This window comes from Rhinopithecus bieti, unplaced genomic scaffold, assembly GCF_001698545.2.
Source record: "Rhinopithecus bieti isolate Rb0 unplaced genomic scaffold, ASM169854v2 scaffold_32008, whole genome shotgun sequence".
NCBI classification, from domain to species: domain Eukaryota; kingdom Metazoa; phylum Chordata; class Mammalia; order Primates; family Cercopithecidae; genus Rhinopithecus; species Rhinopithecus bieti.
The window spans coordinates 2,007,325-2,026,654 of NW_016814433.1; the positions used below are offsets into that span (position 1 = coordinate 2,007,325).

At 41.0% G+C, this 19,330-nt stretch overlaps 1 protein-coding gene across 10 annotated transcripts in view; it reads right to left on the reverse strand.

Annotated features, from left to right (window-relative positions):
* Nucleotides 1–762: 762 nt before the first annotated feature.
* KIAA0753 (KIAA0753 ortholog) overlaps nt 763–19,330 on the reverse strand; it is a 66,038-nt gene continuing 47,470 nt past the window's right edge. For 9 of the 10 annotated variants that reach the window (XM_017850521.1, XM_017850524.1, XM_017850522.1 and 6 more), the window contains 5 exons: nt 18,047–18,232; nt 16,859–16,940; nt 12,995–13,115; nt 12,264–12,488; nt 763–2,312 (listed from right to left, as the gene is read on the reverse strand). In XM_017850521.1, coding sequence (XP_017706010.1) covers nt 2,195–2,312; nt 12,264–12,488; nt 12,995–13,115; nt 16,859–16,940; nt 18,047–18,232 — 732 coding nt within the window. In that variant the 3' untranslated portion in view covers nt 763–2,194. The remainder of the gene's footprint in view (nt 2,313–12,263; nt 12,489–12,994; nt 13,116–16,858; nt 16,941–18,046; nt 18,233–19,330) is intronic. The other variant, XM_017850527.1, reaches the window with a different exon arrangement.

A 19,330-nucleotide genomic window follows, 5' to 3' on the forward strand; every position in this document is an offset into this window, starting at 1 on the left:
CGGTCAGCCCTTGTTCATGAAGAACAAAAATTCTAGATGTCTGGGTTGGCTCCAAGGCGATAAATGGGAACTTTTATATTTTAAGGATTTAGCTTCCATTTTCAAATAAAAATGTTTATTTCTTGCAGTATATTTTTGTGTCTTTGGAGAATGCTCTGGCTGCAGATGTTTGCAATGGGCTAGGGATATAAAGTCGACACCTGGACACTGGGGCTGGTTGAAGCCCCACCCGTGAGTCACAGAAGGGTAGATCCGCCTGGTGGGAGGAGCAGGAGAGAGAGTGGGAAGATCCTGAAACAAGGCAAAGCCTGGGCTCGGTCTTTCAGGACGTGGGCTGCAGCAGGAAGTGTGAGGAAAGGAACTGCTCCACAGGACTGTGTCCAGCACACGCTGGGTGGGGATAGGGAAAGGCAGGAAGATGTGCTCAGGTGAACTCAAAGTTTGTTTGGTCAAATTATCTCCTCCTGTGCCTTGCTTTATTCATCTATACAATGGGAACAATGATGCTGTCCACCTCACAGAGATGAGGTGAGGATTAAGTAAGTTACTACATGGTGGGCCTGGAGAGCAATGCTCCAGCAGGTGCCCAATAAATGTTAGCTTTTATTGTCATTTGTTTTTTTTCTCGGTGGGAAGGGGTGGCAAATAATCCACTATATTCATATCACATATAAAAGTATTCTCAATGGTTTCTGTAAATCACATTTCACTTTGCCTGTGGGAAAAAAGGGAGATGTAAATTATTTCAAATAGACAGGCACATACTTTAAAATATTGGGTTTATTTTTAAAAATCAGCACAGTACAAACTGCCACACAAATTACTTTATACTAGCAACGACAGGTGCTCCTATTAATTCAAGTGTACACATTTAACTCCCCAGTTGAAAGACCTTGTAATTTACCTTGAAGCTCTTTACATTTTGAAGTTATATAAAATTAAGCAGGAAAACATTAACATTAAATGAAAATCAATTTTGCACAAATAAATGTGATCAAGCAGCTTAAATCACCTGAAATTCTTGTACTTCAGAGAAAAATCCCAGGTGACAGCACTGGACGGGTTATAAAGAGTTCCCTTATCCCCTGGGGGTGTCTCAGGCATTCTTTCTGCACGTTTCCTTCGCTGAGCCTCAGGCTACGAATTGAGAGGAAGTCTTCCCAGGCAGTGGCCTGATTCTTATGCACATTCTGTTTCTTTTTCTGAATTCAGAGTTTCTGAAAACACAGGCTTTTCTCTCGGAAAACATGATCTGTAAGATGTTGGAGGACCAGGCTATGATGGTTCTTAAGTTTCTTCCTTTCTCTGGGGAGACGCAGAGGTCTTCGCGCCATCCGTCTGTTCTCTACTCCCACTCGGAGTTCCTTTGTGGTATGAAATAGAGACACTTCTGACCTCATATCGGAGACACAGCGAGCTCTGTACCTTCAGGCACAGAGAAGGCCTGGGCCTCTCCTAATTCCTCAAACTTCCTCTGAATCCAGAGAAAGTTTTTTATACCAGATTGTGTCAACACACAGCAATAAAATATGCTGAGGAACTAAAAATGTGAAAATCACCTAGGAATGGAACATTGAAGAAATGTGTGTTTATTATTGTGCACTGACAACCGGGGGTGGGGGTGGGGGGCTCCTGTTTGTAATAAGCTGCAGCAGAGCAGAGGTTTGGCAGCATAGCCAAACTGTGCTCTCCCTGAGTCTGTAGCCTAGTAGGGCCAGAGGTCCTGACAGGAAATCGCCAAAGATGCAAAACAGGGGCCCGGCGATGGGACCAGCTAGTAGCTGCACTTGTGTTGGCATCAATGCCACCAAGGGTTCAACAGCAACCTGAATCTGTGTGTGAAATATACGTATCGATTATCTTTCAAAACATTTTCATCACCAAACTGAGCCAGAGGAATGAACATCATATTTCAATAGGAAAAGTACACATTCTGAAAATATTGCCATAATCAAGTCGTGTTTCCTGGGCACCGGTAAGTGTAATACATTGCATCATACATTTCTAGAACCATTGCCACAACAAAAGAAAATGCAAAGTGAGGATGACCTCCCTGGCACTGCCTTCCTTTCAGTGGGCAGCACCTTCTGGGCCTGGATGGACAGCTGAGGATGAAAATCTCCTGTGGGCCAAAACAAAGGGTAGTGCCATCCCTTCTCCAGTGTGAGACAAAGGGCCTCGCCTCGGAGAGCCTTTATGTAGCAGCCTCTAAGAATTCTGAGGTGAACACAGCTTCTGCATAATCTTCACACATATCCTGAAGTTCAGCAGCCACTGCACCCAGAGCTTCATCTACCAGCTCTTCTGAAAAGCTGGAAGACAAACAACACAACCAAAGGTATGCACAAGGCCAGGTGCAGTGGCTCACACCTGTCATCCCAGCACTTTGGGAGGCCGAGGTGGGTGGATCACCTGAGGTCAGGAGTTTGAGACCAGCCTGGCCGACATGGTGAAACCCTGTCTCTACTAAAATACATAAAATTAGCCAGGCGTGGTGGCGTGCACACCTGTAAACCCAGTTACTCAGGAGGCTGAGGCAGAAGAATCATTTGAACCTGGCAGGTGGAGGTTGCAGTGAGCAGAGATCACGCCACTGCACTCCAGCCTGGACAACAGAGCAAGATTCCGTCTCAAAATAAATAAAATAAAATACAGTAAAGGTATATACAGCCATGTATGGGAGTCATTCTTCTACTCAGCAGTGGAAATTAACAAGTCAATTCTGAAATCTAAATGGAAATTTAGAAGGCCAAGAACAGCCAAGATTTTTTTTTTTTGAGACGGAGTCTCACTCTGTCGCCCAGGCTGGAGTGCAGTGGCGCGATCTCGGCTCACTGCAACCTCCGCCTCCCAGGTTCATGCCATTCTCCTGCCTCAGCCTCCCAGGTAGCTGGGACTACAGGCGCCTGCCACCATGCCCAGCTAATTTTTTGTATTTTTTTAGTAGAGATGGGGTTTCACCATGTTAGCCAGGATGGTCTTGATCTCCTGACCTCGTGATCTGCCCACCTCAGCCTCCCAAAGTGCTGGAATTACAGGCATGAGCCACCGTGCCCGGCCAAGATACTTTTGAAGAAGAAAAACAAGGTGAGAGGCCCTGCTCTCCTAGACAGAAGGATGCGATGGTGCTTAGATCCCAAAATCCTGCTAGAGGGACGGGCCTAAAACATACACAGGATGGACTTCATCCTCAATGTGTTTGAAACTAGAGGCGACCAGAAACGAACCAGCTACAACCTAGCCCCACCTCTAACAGCTGCCTGACTGCCCGACGGAGGAAAGGGGTGTGCCTTCTTGTAGGAGACAGGAGGACACTAGGGGACTCTGCATGGGTGCTCCTCTGTACACACACACACACACACACACACACACACACACACCCCCCTTTATTTTCTGAATGGTGCAGGCTTCGTATCTCCCAAGTAGCCCTACAAACAAGGACATTCTCTTAAATAACTATGGTACAATTATAACAATTATAAAATTAACATTGATACAAAACTATTATCTATTCTACAGGCCTATCTATCTACAGGCCTTATTCAAATTTTGCCAACCATTCAAATAATGTCCTTCGAAAGAAAATTTTTTCTAGTCCAAGATTCCAGTCCGGGATTCCATGTCACATTTTGTTATCACAGCTCTTTAGTCTACGGTAATCTGAAATAGTTCTTCAGACTTTCTTTGCCTCTCATGACCTTAACATTTTTTAAAGAGTAAAGGCCTTTTTTTAGGGGGGGTGGGGGAATGTCCCTCAATTTGGGTTTTTTCCTTAAGATCAGATTCAGGCCATACGTTTTTGAAAGAGATGCCCCGGAAGGATAGTGTGTCCCTTCAGTGCACCATGGTATCTATTTGATATGCATTAATGATGACAGTGAATTTTGCATTACTGAGTTATGGTGATGTCTGCCAGGTTTCTCCCTTGTAAAGTTACTGTTTTTCCCTTTGTCATTAATGGTATAGTGGAGGGAGACACTTTGAGACTACGTAAACTCCTATTTCTCATCAAACTTGCCTAAATCAATTATTACAGGGTTGCCAAACACGGATTTTCTACTTCCATCATTCCTTCTCCATTTAATAGCTGGCATTCTACTGTAATGAAAGCTTTCCCTTCTCCTTTACTTATGTATTCATTCCTATCAGTTTGGCCTTATAGTTTGGTCTTATTTTATTGTAGAGTTTGTAATCCATTACTATTATTACTTATTTTGATGCTTGAAAATGTCCTGGATTTGACCACTAGGCGCTCTTGTGAACTCCTGTGAACTCTTGACATGTCCCCATCCTTTGAGCACTTCCTTTCTAGCACAGTATGTCTGAGGCTTATCTTACATTTTTCCAGCCCCAGCCTTGTAAGCAGCCATTCTTCCAAGAAGCCAGGGTACCTCTTCATGGAGAATGGTATCTAGAAACCAAGATGTGGGTACCAGCTGTGCTCATTGCTACTGGCACCTCTGCTTCTGGGCCTTCTCAGCAGACAAACTAAGAAACATTCTGTATCTATTTCTACATCTATAAAAAACCATATATTCATCCCAACCTTCCCCTAGAAACCCTGCTCCCATTATTCACAATGTACTTCCTTATTGGACCAATCCTAAAATATAAAGTAGTTTTAGAACTGTTAGCCCATGCCACTGTGTAAAAGAAACCTACAAACTAGAATCCAGTTATGTGTTTACAGTTCTTTTTGTCTTTAGCCAGAGGTATAGAGTCAATATACTGTGTTCAAAAGTTATTTAGGCTTCATTCCATTAGTGTGATTATATTATTTATTTGAAATACAGTTAGGTTCATGTTTCTGTTTGTATTCGGCTTAAGGCCCCCTTCCCATCCCTGTTGATTAAAGGGGATGTATAAGAAACATTAACCTGGTTTCAAAAGTCAGAGTTACACAAAAATGGTAAATGCAGATAAGTTTCACTCCTCATCTCCTATCCCTTCTACCCCATTCCCACCCAGTTGTTTTTGTTTTTTTGCTAATCCAACAATCCTTTGTCTTTTAATTGGCATGTAAGGTCATTTTGCCTTTAGTGTTATTCTGATATATTTGAGTTTATGCTTCTAAAATAATAGGTATTTTCTACATTTGGCTCTTTGTTCTCTCTTCTTTCTTGGTTTCCTTTAGATTTTGTAATTTTTAAACTACATTTGTTCTTCTCTACTGACTTGGACATCACACACACTTTTATGATTCTTTAAGCGGCCGCCCTGGATTACAAATATCTATGACTTGACATCTAACATTAATTGACATTCTTACCCTTTTTCCCATACAATGCAAGAACCTCAGAATATGAAATTTATCCCCTTCCTTACATTCTTACATGCTATTGTTACTGTATATTTTAAATGTGTGAGTACATATACACATGCATCCATAAAACATCAGTATTGTTTCATACAGCCAATATTCACTTTAACCCACCTATTTACCTATTTTTAAAATTCATGCCTTCCCATATTTCTGACCTTCCATCTGTGACTGTTTTCTTTCTGCCCCCAAAATACTCTTTTAATATTTCCTACAGTGAAGGTCTACTGGTAATTCAGCTTTGTTAGGAAACTCTTTTCTCACCTTGCCTCTTGATGTATCTTTCACTGGGCTTAGAACTCCAGACTGGTAGTTCTTTTCGTTTGGAATTTTAAAAGCTATGCCAGGTCTTCCGCTTTCCACTGTTTTTGCTTATTTTGATTTTTCTTCCTCCAGCTGATTTTAAGATTTTCTCTGTCTGAGATCTTTCAGTAATTATTACGTACGGATTTCTTTTTATTTTTCTTGCTTGGGGTTTTTGGAGCTTCCTAAATCTATGGCTTGATGTCTTCTGCTACTCTGGGGAAGTGACGGCCATTATCTCTTAGGATGTTGTTTCTGACTCATTTTCTCTCTCTCCTGTCCTGAGATTCCAACAACACGTTAGACCTTCTTACCTCCTCTATGTCCCTTTCCCTCTCTTCTTCACTTTTCATCTTTTTGTGTGTGTCTCTGGGAATCACTCTGGATATTTTCTTCTGTCCTATGCTCCAAGTCTCTAATTTTTTCTTCTGTTGTGTCTAATTTGCTATGAAGCCCAACCAATGAATTCCTCATTTCAGAAACTTTATCTTTCATTCTAGAATGTCCATTTGAATTTTCTTTAGTTCCCAGTTCTATCCTGAAGTTCTAATTCGTGCCTTTTATTTCTGTGAATGCACTAGGCACAGTTATTTTAATGTCTGTGAATGCACTAGGCACAGTTATCTTAATGTCTGTGTCTGATAGCTCTAATATTTGTATCTGCTGTAGGTCTGTTCTTGTTATTGTCTTGTCTTTCTGTTGCCTGGTTATTTTTCACCATATACCAGACACTGTATTTGACAATCGTAGAAATAACTTGATTCCTAAGATGATGTTATTTTCCTCCAGAGAAAATTCATGTTTTCTAATGTGTGGTGCCTGTGGGGCAGTAACAATCTAGAATCACCTCAATCCAGTCTGAGATAATTTGGAGCTGAGTGGAGTCCCTGAGAAGGCCTATTTATATCCAGGTCACCTGTACTTCCAGAGTGCAATCTTTTGGGAGCCCAATTAAAAGTGAGGAAAGTTCACTAGGACAATTCCCCCACTTTGGCAACCCGTGAATTCCAACCTCTGTCCTCTGATTCCAGCCTCTGTCCTCTGTTCTGAAAAGGCTGTCAGAAGTGCCGCTCATCTCCCTCCAAACCGGCTATCCAGTGCTCAACAAAGGGCTAACCTCCCCAGGGCTCTGTCTTCTGCAGGACCCTGGCCCAGTTATTCTTCATTACCTAGTTAACTTCTTGATGCCTTCAAGAATATAGGTTTTATTTTTAATACAGCTTTTCTATTAACGGTTATCCTCAGTGGGAGAGGTGGTCCAGATTACCAAGTGCGTCATCACTAGGAGCAGAAGTGATTACCTCGTTTTTATATTTGCTTCACTTTCTATATTCCTATCACTAATTTATACCTAAACTGCGAGAGAAATACAAGGGTACTTCCGCTACATTCCAACACATTAGGTAAAGTACCTGTTTTTCTTCTTCTTCCTTTTTTAATCTTCCCTGTTCTGCTTTTCCCCTTGTGGAACCATCCCTGCTGGAATCCTCTGTCCCACTACTCTAATCTGGATTAGTTCTTGTCTATGCTCACTGAAAAATCTTATCCTGGAAAGGCTTTTGCCATTCTTCTGGAAGTTCCACTGTAAAGTCTAAGTTTACTAAAACCCAAGTCTTCCTCTTTCTTAATGTACATCTTGCATTAGTAATTTAGATCTTCCAGTAGCATGGGAACTAAATTTTTAAACACTTTGCCCACCTGAAAACATGTTTTTGTTTTTTTTTAGAGATGCGGTCTCTGTCTGTCACTCAGGCTGGATTGCAGTGGTGCCATCTCAGCTCACTGCAGCCTTGACCTCCTGGGCTCAAGCAATCCTCCCACCTCAGCCTCCTGAATAACTGGGACTACAGGCATGTAGCATCGTGCCCAGCTAATTTTTTATTTTTGTAGAGATGAAGTTTCACTATGTTGCTTGGGCTGGTATCAAACTCCTGGGCTCAAGCAATCCTCCCGCCTAGTCTCTCAAAGTGCTGGGATTAGATGTGAGCCACCATACCCAGCCCTAAAAATGTTTCTGTTCTATCTGCCCTTATCTTTAATTGATAATTTATCTGAGCACATAATTCTAGGTTAAATTTTGAAAGGAGGCTCTAATACCTTCTAGCTTCTGGTGTTGCTACTAAAAACAATATGCCATTCTCATTTCTGATTATTTGAATGTGTACAGTTTTTACCCTCTGGAATCTTTTGTCATCTTTCTTTTCCTTATATTGAGATGCTCAAATTTTCTTTTCATAATGATGTGCCATGGTGTGTTCTGTCCTGTTCTATTCATTTATTCCTTCACTCACTCACAAGAGGACAACTGATGAACCCTTTCAATCTAAAGACAGCCTTCTGGGAAATTTTCTTATAGCATTTCTCTGATAGTTTCCCATTGCTCCTTTTTCCCTTTTCCCACATTCTGGAACTCCAGTGATTCAGATGTTGAATCTCCTAGAACAGGCTTCTAATTTTAAAAATATTTCTTCTCTATTACCTAGTTTCTTGTCTTTTTATTCTACCGCTTGAAACATTTGACTTTTTTCTTTGGATCCTTCTAGTGAGTTTTACTTGAGCCATCATGTTTTTAATTTCTAAGAACTTTCTTTTCATTCCCTGAAAGTTCCTTTTTTATAGTATCCTGTTCTTGTTTCATGATATAACAGTTTCACTTAGCTCTCTGAGAATATTAATTCTAGCCTGTTTTTAATGTTTTATTCTTCTCACTGTATTGTCTGCTTTGCTTCCTCAGAGTGCTTATCTGTTATAATAACCTATGTATCTTTTATCAAACGCCTGGTCATCTCAGCTGTCTGCTCATTTTCAAGAACAAGAATGTCAATTAAGCCTCCTATTTCCTGGCTCACCTGTTGATACAGTTTGTATAATTTGTTCCCGCTCAAATCTTATGATGAACTGTAATCCCCAGTGCTGGAGGTGGGGCAAGGTGGGAAGTGTTTGGATCACGGGAGAAGATCCCTCATGGTTTGGTGCTGTCTTCATGATAGTGGGTTCTCAGGAGACCTGGTCATTTAAAAGTGTATGGCATTCTCCCCCACCCCTTGCTTGCTCCTTCTTTTGCTATGTGATGTGACTGTTCCCCACTTCGTCTTCTGCCATGACTGTACGTTTCCTGAGGTGTTCCGAGAAGCCAAGCATATGCCAGCACCATGCTTCCTGTAAAGCCTGCAGAACTGTGAGCTAATGAAACCTCTTTTCATTATAAATTACCCAGTCTTGCGTATTTATAGCAATGCAAGAATGGCCCAATACACCTACATCCATGCATTCACAAGCATTTGATGCTTCTAATTCCTGAGTCTCAACCAATGTTCTTTACAGATAAACTTGGTTCTTGCCTTCCTCCTCATTAGGCACGTAGCTTTCTCTAGCCTGCTAAGTCAGTTACCATTTGTCTAACTGCTTTATGGCTTCCAAATTCTTATTGGTATTTCTTGTTTGCTGTCATTGATGGTTTCACGTCTTTTATTCATTCTTGTAGTGACATATAGTGGGATAGAGATATAGGAAGTAAAGAGAAATATATACATTCATTTGTCCTTTTCAACCAGAATTCACTTGATTGTTTTTCAAGCCAGGAATTCTTAAGAATTTGCTTTTAATAAAAGCACTGTCACCTTAAGTCTTTCCTTTCACATCACTCTTTTATTTGCATTCAGTTTATATCACCTGCTCATGCTAATCACTGGAAGTGCTTTTCTTCAGGTATAATGAGGAATAAAGACATTAAAAGAAAGGAAAAAACTCAGCTTTCTCTTTACCCAAGAGGCTTTAGATGAAGTCAACTGTCTTTGGATGCTTTTTAAAGATCTGATCAACATAACTCTCTTCTTTGGAATATTCAAATCATAAACTAAAAAAGAAGAGATAGAGGCTCACGCCTGTAATCCCAGCACTTTGAGAGGCTGAGGCGGGTGGATCACCTGAGTTCAGGAGTTCGAGACCAGCATGGGCAACGTGGTGAAACGCTGTCTTTACTAAAAACACAAAAATTAGCCAGATGTAGCAGCCAGCACCTGTAATGCTAGCTACTCGGGAGATTGAGGCAGGAGAATTGCTTGAACCTAGGAAGTGGAAGTTGCAGTGAGCCAAGATTGTACCACTGCACTCCAGCCTGGGTGACAAAGTGAGACTCCATCTAAAATAAAATAAAATAAAATAAAATAAAATAAAATAAAATAATAAAAAAAAAGAGATAAAAACCAAACAGAGCTAGACTGTTCACATGCACTGTCACTTGGGGTCAAAGAACAGCAGAGGAAAATACTGTAAAAATCCAGGCATATTTTAATAGCTCTGTCGTCTACATTTTAACCTGTTATTCCTTATAGGCTGAGAGATTTTCCCTACATTTACCTAACAACGGTGAACAAAATGTATCATTTGATCAGATGGTAAGAACACACAAGGAACAGTCTATCTTCCTTGGCTTGCTTTTGGATTTCCCAATATCCCGGTTGGCCTAAGCAAGTTGGACAGGTTACAAGAAAATGAGTACATATGCCACAGGAGCATGTGTTAACAAAAGGAAGCAAGTCGAGTCTACTTCTTCTCTTCTCCCAGATCATCCTTAAGAATACATGTGAAGACAAATGTGCGTCTCTACCAGAACAAAGCATCTTATATACTTTGAAGGGTACTATCATATATACCAAAGAGCAGTCTCAGGACTTCAGGGTCAACCTGAGGGCTTAAACACAAGTGATTATCCCTGATCCCACCCAAAATCCCACTTAAATACAAGAAAACAGATACACAAATACATACATCCACAAAAAGAGACACAAGTGGATGAGAAATGTCCAAGATTTTCAGAAGATAAAAGCACACAGAAGAATCATAACTGATTTAGCAGCATAGAGGGAGCTGAAACCTAAGAGTCTGTCAGTGGGGGGTGGGAGGGATGCCAGGCAAAAACAAGCTGGTTTGTCCTATAAAATATCATGAAGGCTCAGGAAGTAAGAGTGCTGAGAATCATAAAGGCAGAGTGCAGTATGGGGTAGAAAATGAGGAGACTGGCTGAAAATTTGCAAAACAAGCAGTTGGACTGACACACTCCACCCCTATTCTGGCAGCTAAGTGACAATCCCTTCTCCACCCCCACAAAAGAAGGAAGGTATATTCTTTGGAAAAAATAAACCAGTAATTTTAAATTCAGCCAAGTCGTCAATCAAGTATGAAGGCAGACACTTTCATACTTGCACGTTTCAAGAAATTTCCTCCAATACACAAAGCAGGATATGCTCCATCAAAATAAGAGAGTAAACCAAGAAAGCAGAAGACAAGGGCATCAGAAAACAGGGCATCTATTACAGGGAGATGTAACCGAACATGAAGGGTGATGAAAACCATCTAGTAGATCTGGACAGCAGCCGCCCGGACTCGGGTAGGAGGAAAAGGGGTCTCAGGAGAAAACGTAAGGGTGGGGCCGAGTCACAGAGATTAACTGATACCTTTGATCCAGACAAAAATTATATTATTGAGAGGTTGGCTCCTGTGTAGGTAAAGTTAACAAACATATAAAATAACTAGCAAATAAAAAGAAATGTAATCATAGTATACTACTATTTTACTACATAAGTGTAATCATAGTATACTACTTAGCTCAGTGATGAAAAATATCTCGCATGTAACAAGGTGATAACTTGCGAGGAATTTAAATGTGGGCCCTATTTTAAAAGAATAGATTTACACATATCTTTTAATTAGCAGCATTAAAAAGGGCTACCCATTCTTCAAAATTTAGTAGCTACAGAATCTTGTTTTGTGACTCCACAAAACTACCTTACCCACATAATGAAAGAAGGAGAAGGGTTAAAGAAAATATTGCAAAATCAGAGGCCTGCTACTGATAAAAGCAAATTTGTCCCCACCAAGAAGATTCCACAGTCATGGCTGTTTCCTGCCCAGGAATATTTTGTGTTCTCTGATGGGACAACATTAGCATTAACAGCAACACGAAACCAGTACTGACTGACTCCTGAGTATTGTACTTCTACTGGGGGCTGAATGTCCGTGTTTCCTCCACATTCGTATGTTGAAGCCCTAACCCCCAGTGTGGTAGTATCTGTGGTGGGGCCTTTGGGAGATAATTGGGTTTAGATGAGGTCATGAGGATGGAGGTCCCTCAATGGGATCAGCGCCCTTCTGAGAAGAAGAGACCAGAGTTCCCTTTCTCTGTCACGTGAGGACACGGCAAGAAGACGGCCATCTACAAGCCAGGAAGAGGGCCCCCAACAGACACTCGATCTGCCAGCACGTTGATCTTAGACACCCCAGCCTCCAGGACTGTGAGAAATACATTCTTGTTTAAGTCACGCAGTCAATGGTATTCTGTGATGACAGCCCCTGCTGACTAGAACCCGATGGTATTCTGTGATGACAGCCCGCGCTGACTGGGACCCTCTGCCTAGGAAAAGAAGGCTGCAGAGCACCCCTGTGGATGGCACCACCCATGCTGTTTTATAGTTCCCTGTGTCTGAAAACAGAAAGCCTGTCTCCTAGCCCAAGAACAACCACTGAAACTCCAGGGCCCCAAAGCAGGGAATAAGACCTTGGCTAATCCTTTCTCCAGCTTTTTCTAAGTCAAACATTTCGCGCTTGGTTCCTAAACAGAAGACCGTAACATTTTACTGACCTTTCAGCTATCAGCCACGGGTTGAAGGAGCCTACAGCCTCATGAGATATGATCCGAAGGTACTGCTCAAAACGACTGCAGTAGTCGCCGATGCTGTGCCGCATACCGGGTGGGACAAAGAGGGGAGCTCGGCCTTCTTTCTGTTGAGAATCTTCTGCAAGGGAGAGCAGGGGGGCCTCTCTTTTCTCTGATCCCTCCTCTGTTCCCACACTTTCATCCAGGGAACTGAGAACAAATAAAAGTGATGAAAGCATTCAAGATCATCTGTAAGCGAGGCTAAACTGTTAATTTACCCCATGGTTTGATAGCCAAAGGCTCATCTTGATTTCTCTTTCTCACAACGAACAAAATTCAACATCCTAACACCATATATTGCTCCCCCTTTTCAATGAACCAACCCTCAACACAGAGGGAATACCCGTTCCTTTGACAACAGCATTCTTAAAGCAAATCGTGCAGTGAATATCGCTACAACCTACATGTACTGATGTGATGCTTTCCACATTAAAAAAACAGCTAAATGTTACTGAACATGGAAAAGCTCTTTAAGATGTAACAAATACAATGCCCATCTTGTAAACATGCTATGTACTCAGCCATCCTGGAGTGTGGCAAGATCTTGCTCAAAGGAAGAATTTCTCTCTGTCTTATGGGAACTGCAGGAATTCAAAATCTAGTAACATCAAAGGTGACCAACTAGAATGAAATCAGAAAGTGTCTTTGCCACTTACTTGCCATTACAGGGCCTTTCTAACATGATGTTCACGGCTGGATCCTTGCGATCCACTGTCTTCGTGATTCTGATTAGATGAGGAGACAGAGGCTTTTCACTTATTGCTGAGATTTTTTGGTCTAGAAAAGGAAGGTCATAAAATCACTGCATATAAAGCACAGTTGGTGTCCACTTTAGAGCCGTCCTAGTGGCCAAGAACCTGAGAGCAAGTTACATGGACATCTCTTCAGCATGATAGGGTTGGCTGGTAGTGCAATGGGAAAACGCTCATTTTCAATGCAAAAGTGAATTTCTATGTTACAAAGAAACCAATGCGGAATCAGTTTTAAGAAATAATGAACTTGCTCTGAGGAAGGTTTCTTAAGGAGGTGTATGAAAAGCCCCAGGCTACATGGCCTCCATTGGGACCCAGCCACCCACTCAAGGGGTCTTAAGCAATTGGGTTTTTTAACCTTTAAATGCTTTGATTACTGAAGAAGAAGAAAAAAAAACCACTCACACCTGAACACTTAATTAGTTGATTTAATTTGTCTCTGGGCAATGCTGAAAAAATCTGCATGATGATAGTCAAAACATTAATTTATTAACTATAACTTGCAGGCTTGACAGCTCTTCTGAGTTTCAGATTATTTATAATTTTAAATGTATTTCAAGTGTAGGAAGAAAATTTGTCCTTCTCTGAAGTAGGGAGCATCTATATGTCAAGCGACTTGGGTCACATTTACATGCTTATGATTTCTTGCTGTCAGACAGAAGTATGACATAAGTCAGCTTTTGTAAAACTATTACTGAGAGTGCAATCCAATTTTCAATTGTTCTCAGAGGCGACAAGAGACATAGATACTGCACAACGCAAAGATCACTTTAAATTGGGTTTTGTGATGAAGTTAAACAAACAGAACAACCAGAAACGGGACTTACAACAATTCCATGATTCCAGAATGTGTCCAAAACCTCATTTCAGTTCTTAGTGTCCTAGAGAGCTCCTTTTAAATGCATACCTAGACTCTGGGCAGAGTCACAGATAGTGACTAATAATTTAAATCATCCTTGAAAACAGAGAACACTAAGTTCTCTGTAAGACTGTCTTCTACATGATGCAACCTAACTTTGTGGCCAGTGGCCAAACCATCAGGGAAACGAATTGCCCTCCAACACTTTCCTTTCCTCTGCTTCCACACAGAAAGACGCTAAAATGCCCAGGGCTGACTCAACAATGATGAAAAGGGCCCTCGCCGGGCCAGTCCCGTTCTAGGCACGGCGTGGAACACACAATGACAAACTCTCTGCTTTCAAAGAATCTGTGGCTTAGTTGAGAGAGACCAGACCCCTTCACAAATACCTTGAACACATGGTAGGACACGCCAGAAAGTGCTATGGGCGTTCACGGGCCAGGAAGGGAGCTAAGTTGCAGTGCAGAGATGCCAGGAAAAGCACAGGCCGAGTAGGATCATTGAGCCTGGCCTTGAAGAATGGCTTGACTATTATATGAGGATGAAAATGGAGGCTGGAGGAGGATTGAGGGGAAGAGAGAACAACAGGAGCAAAGCACAGAGCACTTGAAAATAGAGAGCACACAAAAGGTAACACATTAGTGTTTTGTTTAGATGGCTCGTCTTTTGGTCAGAATTTGAGAGGGAGAGTACTTTTTCTAACACAATACCTCAAAGTCCTATTTTACATGATGACATGTGACACGGGCTGCTGTGGTAACCCTTCCATTCCCCATTTCCTTTTGTCTTCATGAGGGTAGTACTCAGGGTGCTTACATTCCCTAGAGGTAATGTTTAACCACACTTTACTCTCCTCCTTTTCTTGAGTAAGGCAGTAACTGATAAGCACAAGTCAAACAGAATTTGAGTAACATTTCCCAGCCAAAGTGGTGACAGTAACCGAGCCATTGCAGCCCAAATACATATGTATACATTTTGAAAAGTGGAGGAGAAAAGCAAAAGTCTTTTCAGTAAGTGGAACTAGAACACATGGACATCCATTAGGAAAAAATAAAATGAACCCCAACCTCTACCTCCAATCATAGGCAAGCTTTTATGCAAGATCAATCACAGACCTACACATAAAACTAAAACCAGAAAGCTTCTAGAATAAAACAAGAGACTCTATTCTCCACTTAGGAGTAGGTAAAGGTTTCTTATGCCATACAAAGCAAAAACCACTCAAGAAAGAATTGATAAGTTAGACTTCATCAAAATTAAAATGTCTGTTCATAATAAAACATTTTGGAAATAAGCAGCTGAGCCCATTTTTTTTTCCATGGGAAAAAAAATTGTTTTGTAAAACCACTATCTGAGTAGACTGGTGGCTGCCAGGGTGGGAGAAAGAAGAACGGGGAGTGATGAAAATGTTCTAGAATTAGTTGCACAACTATGCAAATATACTAAAAACGAAAGAATTGTACAGTTAAAAAAGGTAAGATTTAAGTATGTAAATTATCTCCTTAAAATTATTTTAGAGAAACAACAAAACAAACAAAAACATGGATCTGGAAAATAACTTGTACCATACATAAAGAAGTTCTACGACTCAAAAAGACAAGCAACCCAAAAAAAAACTGACAAAAGATTCTGGACGCTTCACAAGGGAAGATATACAAATGCCTAATAATCACCTGAAAAGGGGCCAGGTGAGAGGGCTCACGCCTGTAATCCCAGCACTTTGAGAGGCTGGGCACAGTGGCTTACACTTGGAATCCCAGCACTTCGGGAGGCCGAGGTGGGTGGGTCACCTGAAGGCAACATGGTAAAACCCTGGCCAACAGGCAAAACCCTGTCTCTACTGACGATAAAAAAAATTAGCTGGGCGTGGTGGCGCACACCTGTAGTCCCAGCTACTTGGGAGGCTGATGCAACAAGAATCACTTGAACTCAGGAGGCGGAGGTTGTGGTGAGCCGAGATTATACCACTGCACTCCAGCCTGGGGAACAGAGTGAAACTGCATCTCCAGGAAAAAAAAAAAAAATCACTTGAAAAGGTTCTAAATATCATTATTCACCTTCACCAGGATGGTTACCACGAAAAAGACTGATGACACCAAATGTTGGCAAGGATGTAGGAAACTGGAACAAGGCTGCTTTGGTAAAGATTTGTCAATTTTTTATAAAGTCAAACACAAACTAATTTTACGATCTGGCAAGTTTGCTATTAGGTATTTATCCAAGAAAGAAACTTAAGATATACACACAGATTATACACATGAATACATTCATAGCAGATTTATTCCTAATAGCTAAAAATTTAGGAGCTGCAAGAAACAAGGAATAGATCCTTCCCTGGAGCCTCCAGAATGAACTTGCCAACACCCTCATTTCAATCCCCCCAGAACTATAGGAGAATCAATTTGTGCTTTAAGCCACCAAATATGACTGCATTTCTATGAAACTCTAGACAATCAAAGCTAACTCAGAAAGCACAGTGGTTGCCTACGTGGCGGGGCATGAGGGAACTTTCTGAGGTGATATGTTCCGTATCTTGATAGGGGTTTACATAACAGACGTGTTATCCAGTTGTCAAAAACCACCAAATAGCACAGTTAGGATCTGTGCATTTTATCATCTGTAAATTTTATCTTGAAAAAAAGAGCCATAAGTAAATATTAAACTCTAGTTGATAATAAGCACACTTTAGGGGTAAAGTGTGCTACTATCTGCAACTTTGAAATGCAAAGATAAGATGAACTGATGGATGGATAGAGGGATAAACAGATACGTGACAAAGAGAGTGAAATGTTAATTGTAGAATCTAGAAGGTGAGTATATGAGTATTTATTTTACAAGTTTTTCAATTTTCTGTACGTTTGAAATTTTCAGAATAAAATGCTAGGGGAAACATGGGGGGAAACACTGACCATTGTTTTCTTCCTGCATCCAGAGACGAGGATCAGCATATGTGATTTTATTGTATCTTTGACGAACGGACTCCTGGTATTTCTTTAAAAAAAAGAAAAAAGTTTAATTTATGAGAAAAAATGAATTTCATTACAAACCGGAACTGGTAAAGATGTAAAAGTTCAGCAGAAACAACTGATACTGACGTATTGCCAGACATGGGCATCTGTCAGGCTAGGAAGTAATTAGCTCACGAGACAACGTCTAAAATAAAATGAAGCAATTAGCATAAAGGCAGTCTAGCCCAGCAATGGCCACTAGAAGCTGCTGCAGTGAGGAGATGTTCTGTAAGTGCCCTGTCCGATATAGTAGCCACTAACTACTGACTCCTTAGAGTGTGTTTAATTTTCATTAATTTGCATTTTAATAAGTGCCTGTGGCTAGTGGCTACTGTTTTGAGCACCCCAGGCCTAGACAACTATTGCCAAGGGGAGATTTCAAGACTGGTGTAAACTGCATTCTTGAAACTTTCAAATCTCCCCCCAGAAAAATTGTTTTTTCCTCTAATGTTTCTATTTAGCAGCAAAGCAGAAATTAGATTTAATCATGGTGCAATGAAAAAGAAAATGCTGAATTGAGAGTCAGGAGACCTGGATTCTCGTTCTGGCTCTGCCAGGATTTTTTTGTGACCTTGGCCATGTCACTTACTTCCTTATTGTACCTCATTTTCCTGCACTGAATAATCCAGAGGTTAGAGTGGGTGAAGCAGTATCACGGAAATTGAAGAAGATAAAATTATCTGTGATCTGACAGGATCACACTACAGCTGGGAAGAGGAGGTAACTGAATAGTATGTACAAGCTGACAGATGCAAAAGTCTATGATTCCATTTGTGGGCCCGGGCCCTGGTCTCAGAGTTTCTGGAATTACACATCAGTGATATCAGGGGGATAATAACAACGGTCACTTACTGGATTACATGGCAAGCAGTGTGCTGAATCCTCTATGCCTCTTTTTATCCTTAAAACTCCCTACTTATCAGAGGGGTTGACAATACCAAGGTCATACAGTTAGTTGGCAATAGAGCAGGGATTTAAAACTGGGACTGTGTGACTCTGACAGATGAAGCTGCAGAGGCATGAGGAGAAACTGCACTTGGCAGAAGCCAGCCCCTAGCGGCGAACCAGACCCGGGGCCCCAGACCTTACTTCCATCTCTTCCATTCTGCGCATCATGATCTCCAGATCTGGGCTATCCTTGCTGTCCTCAATGGTGGCTAAGGTTTCAGACCCCAAGATCTTAGCATGAGTCACAGCCCAGAGCTCATGGGCAGAATCTTCCAAAAACTCATCAAGCCGACGAATGTTGTTGGATTCAAAATCAACAGCGGCAACCTACAAGATGGGGTGGGGAGGGGAGGAGAGGCGTGGGGTGGATTAGGGGTGGGAAGGCAATATAATACAAACAGAAAAACATGAAAATTATTGTTAATCATCATAAACCAACAGCACACAAATCCACATGGCAGAGTTTCTACGGTAAAACAAGATTCTCCTAAGTCAGTAAGTATCAAAAGCAATAACATCAGAACGATTTTTATCACAGTCATTTAAATGATAGCATTAGCCAAGTAATACCATAATTGTCCATGTAAATTATCATTATCATCTGTTTTTCCAGTTGGTAGAACAAATATCTTCTTTTTGCAACATTCAGGAGAATGTCCAATATTTTACAGGTCACACATTCCAGAGGATGTAATGATTCTCTTTTGGTGCAGTGCTTCTGTGAAAACGTCTGTTCATATGACATCACGAAGTTCAGGATTCTTTGTCTTTGAAACTCCGTACCTATCATCTGGGAGAGCTATACCAGCCTTTCTTGACCTGCTATGTTGTACATTCAAAAAGCACTTTCCAGTTTCCAAAGCAATTTTACATGCTCTGTATTTCTCTTGATTTGAATACATGTTTATAATCAGCCCTGAAAGAGGTTTTTGCAAAGAATGTTTGCTGGGGGAATTAATTATGTCAGGCAATAGGATGAAATATTTCTAGAATTAAATTCTGGTTCTGCCCACTCATAAGCCTGCAACTTTGGGCAAGTTTACTCGACCTCTGGGGGCCTCAATCCTCTCATGTGTAATATGGAAATAATCTTGTATTTCAGAGCTGTAGGGATTTCATAAGAGCTTGCATGTTGAGACACTTAGCATAGTGCTGGGCATGAAATAAGACACTCAATGAATGGTTACAGCTACAGCAATTTAAGAAACCTTTAATGATTCACAGAAGAAAATGTTAATGGCCAATAAAGATATGAAAAAATGTCCAACCTTTGTCAAAGTTAAAGAAATAAAAATCAAACTCAGTAACCAATATAATAAAATTACAAAAAAATCAGAGACAACCAATAATGCTTGCATGTATATATTTTCCATCTATAAAGAATGGACCACCAAAAATACTATGTCCCATTAAAAAAGATAAGGA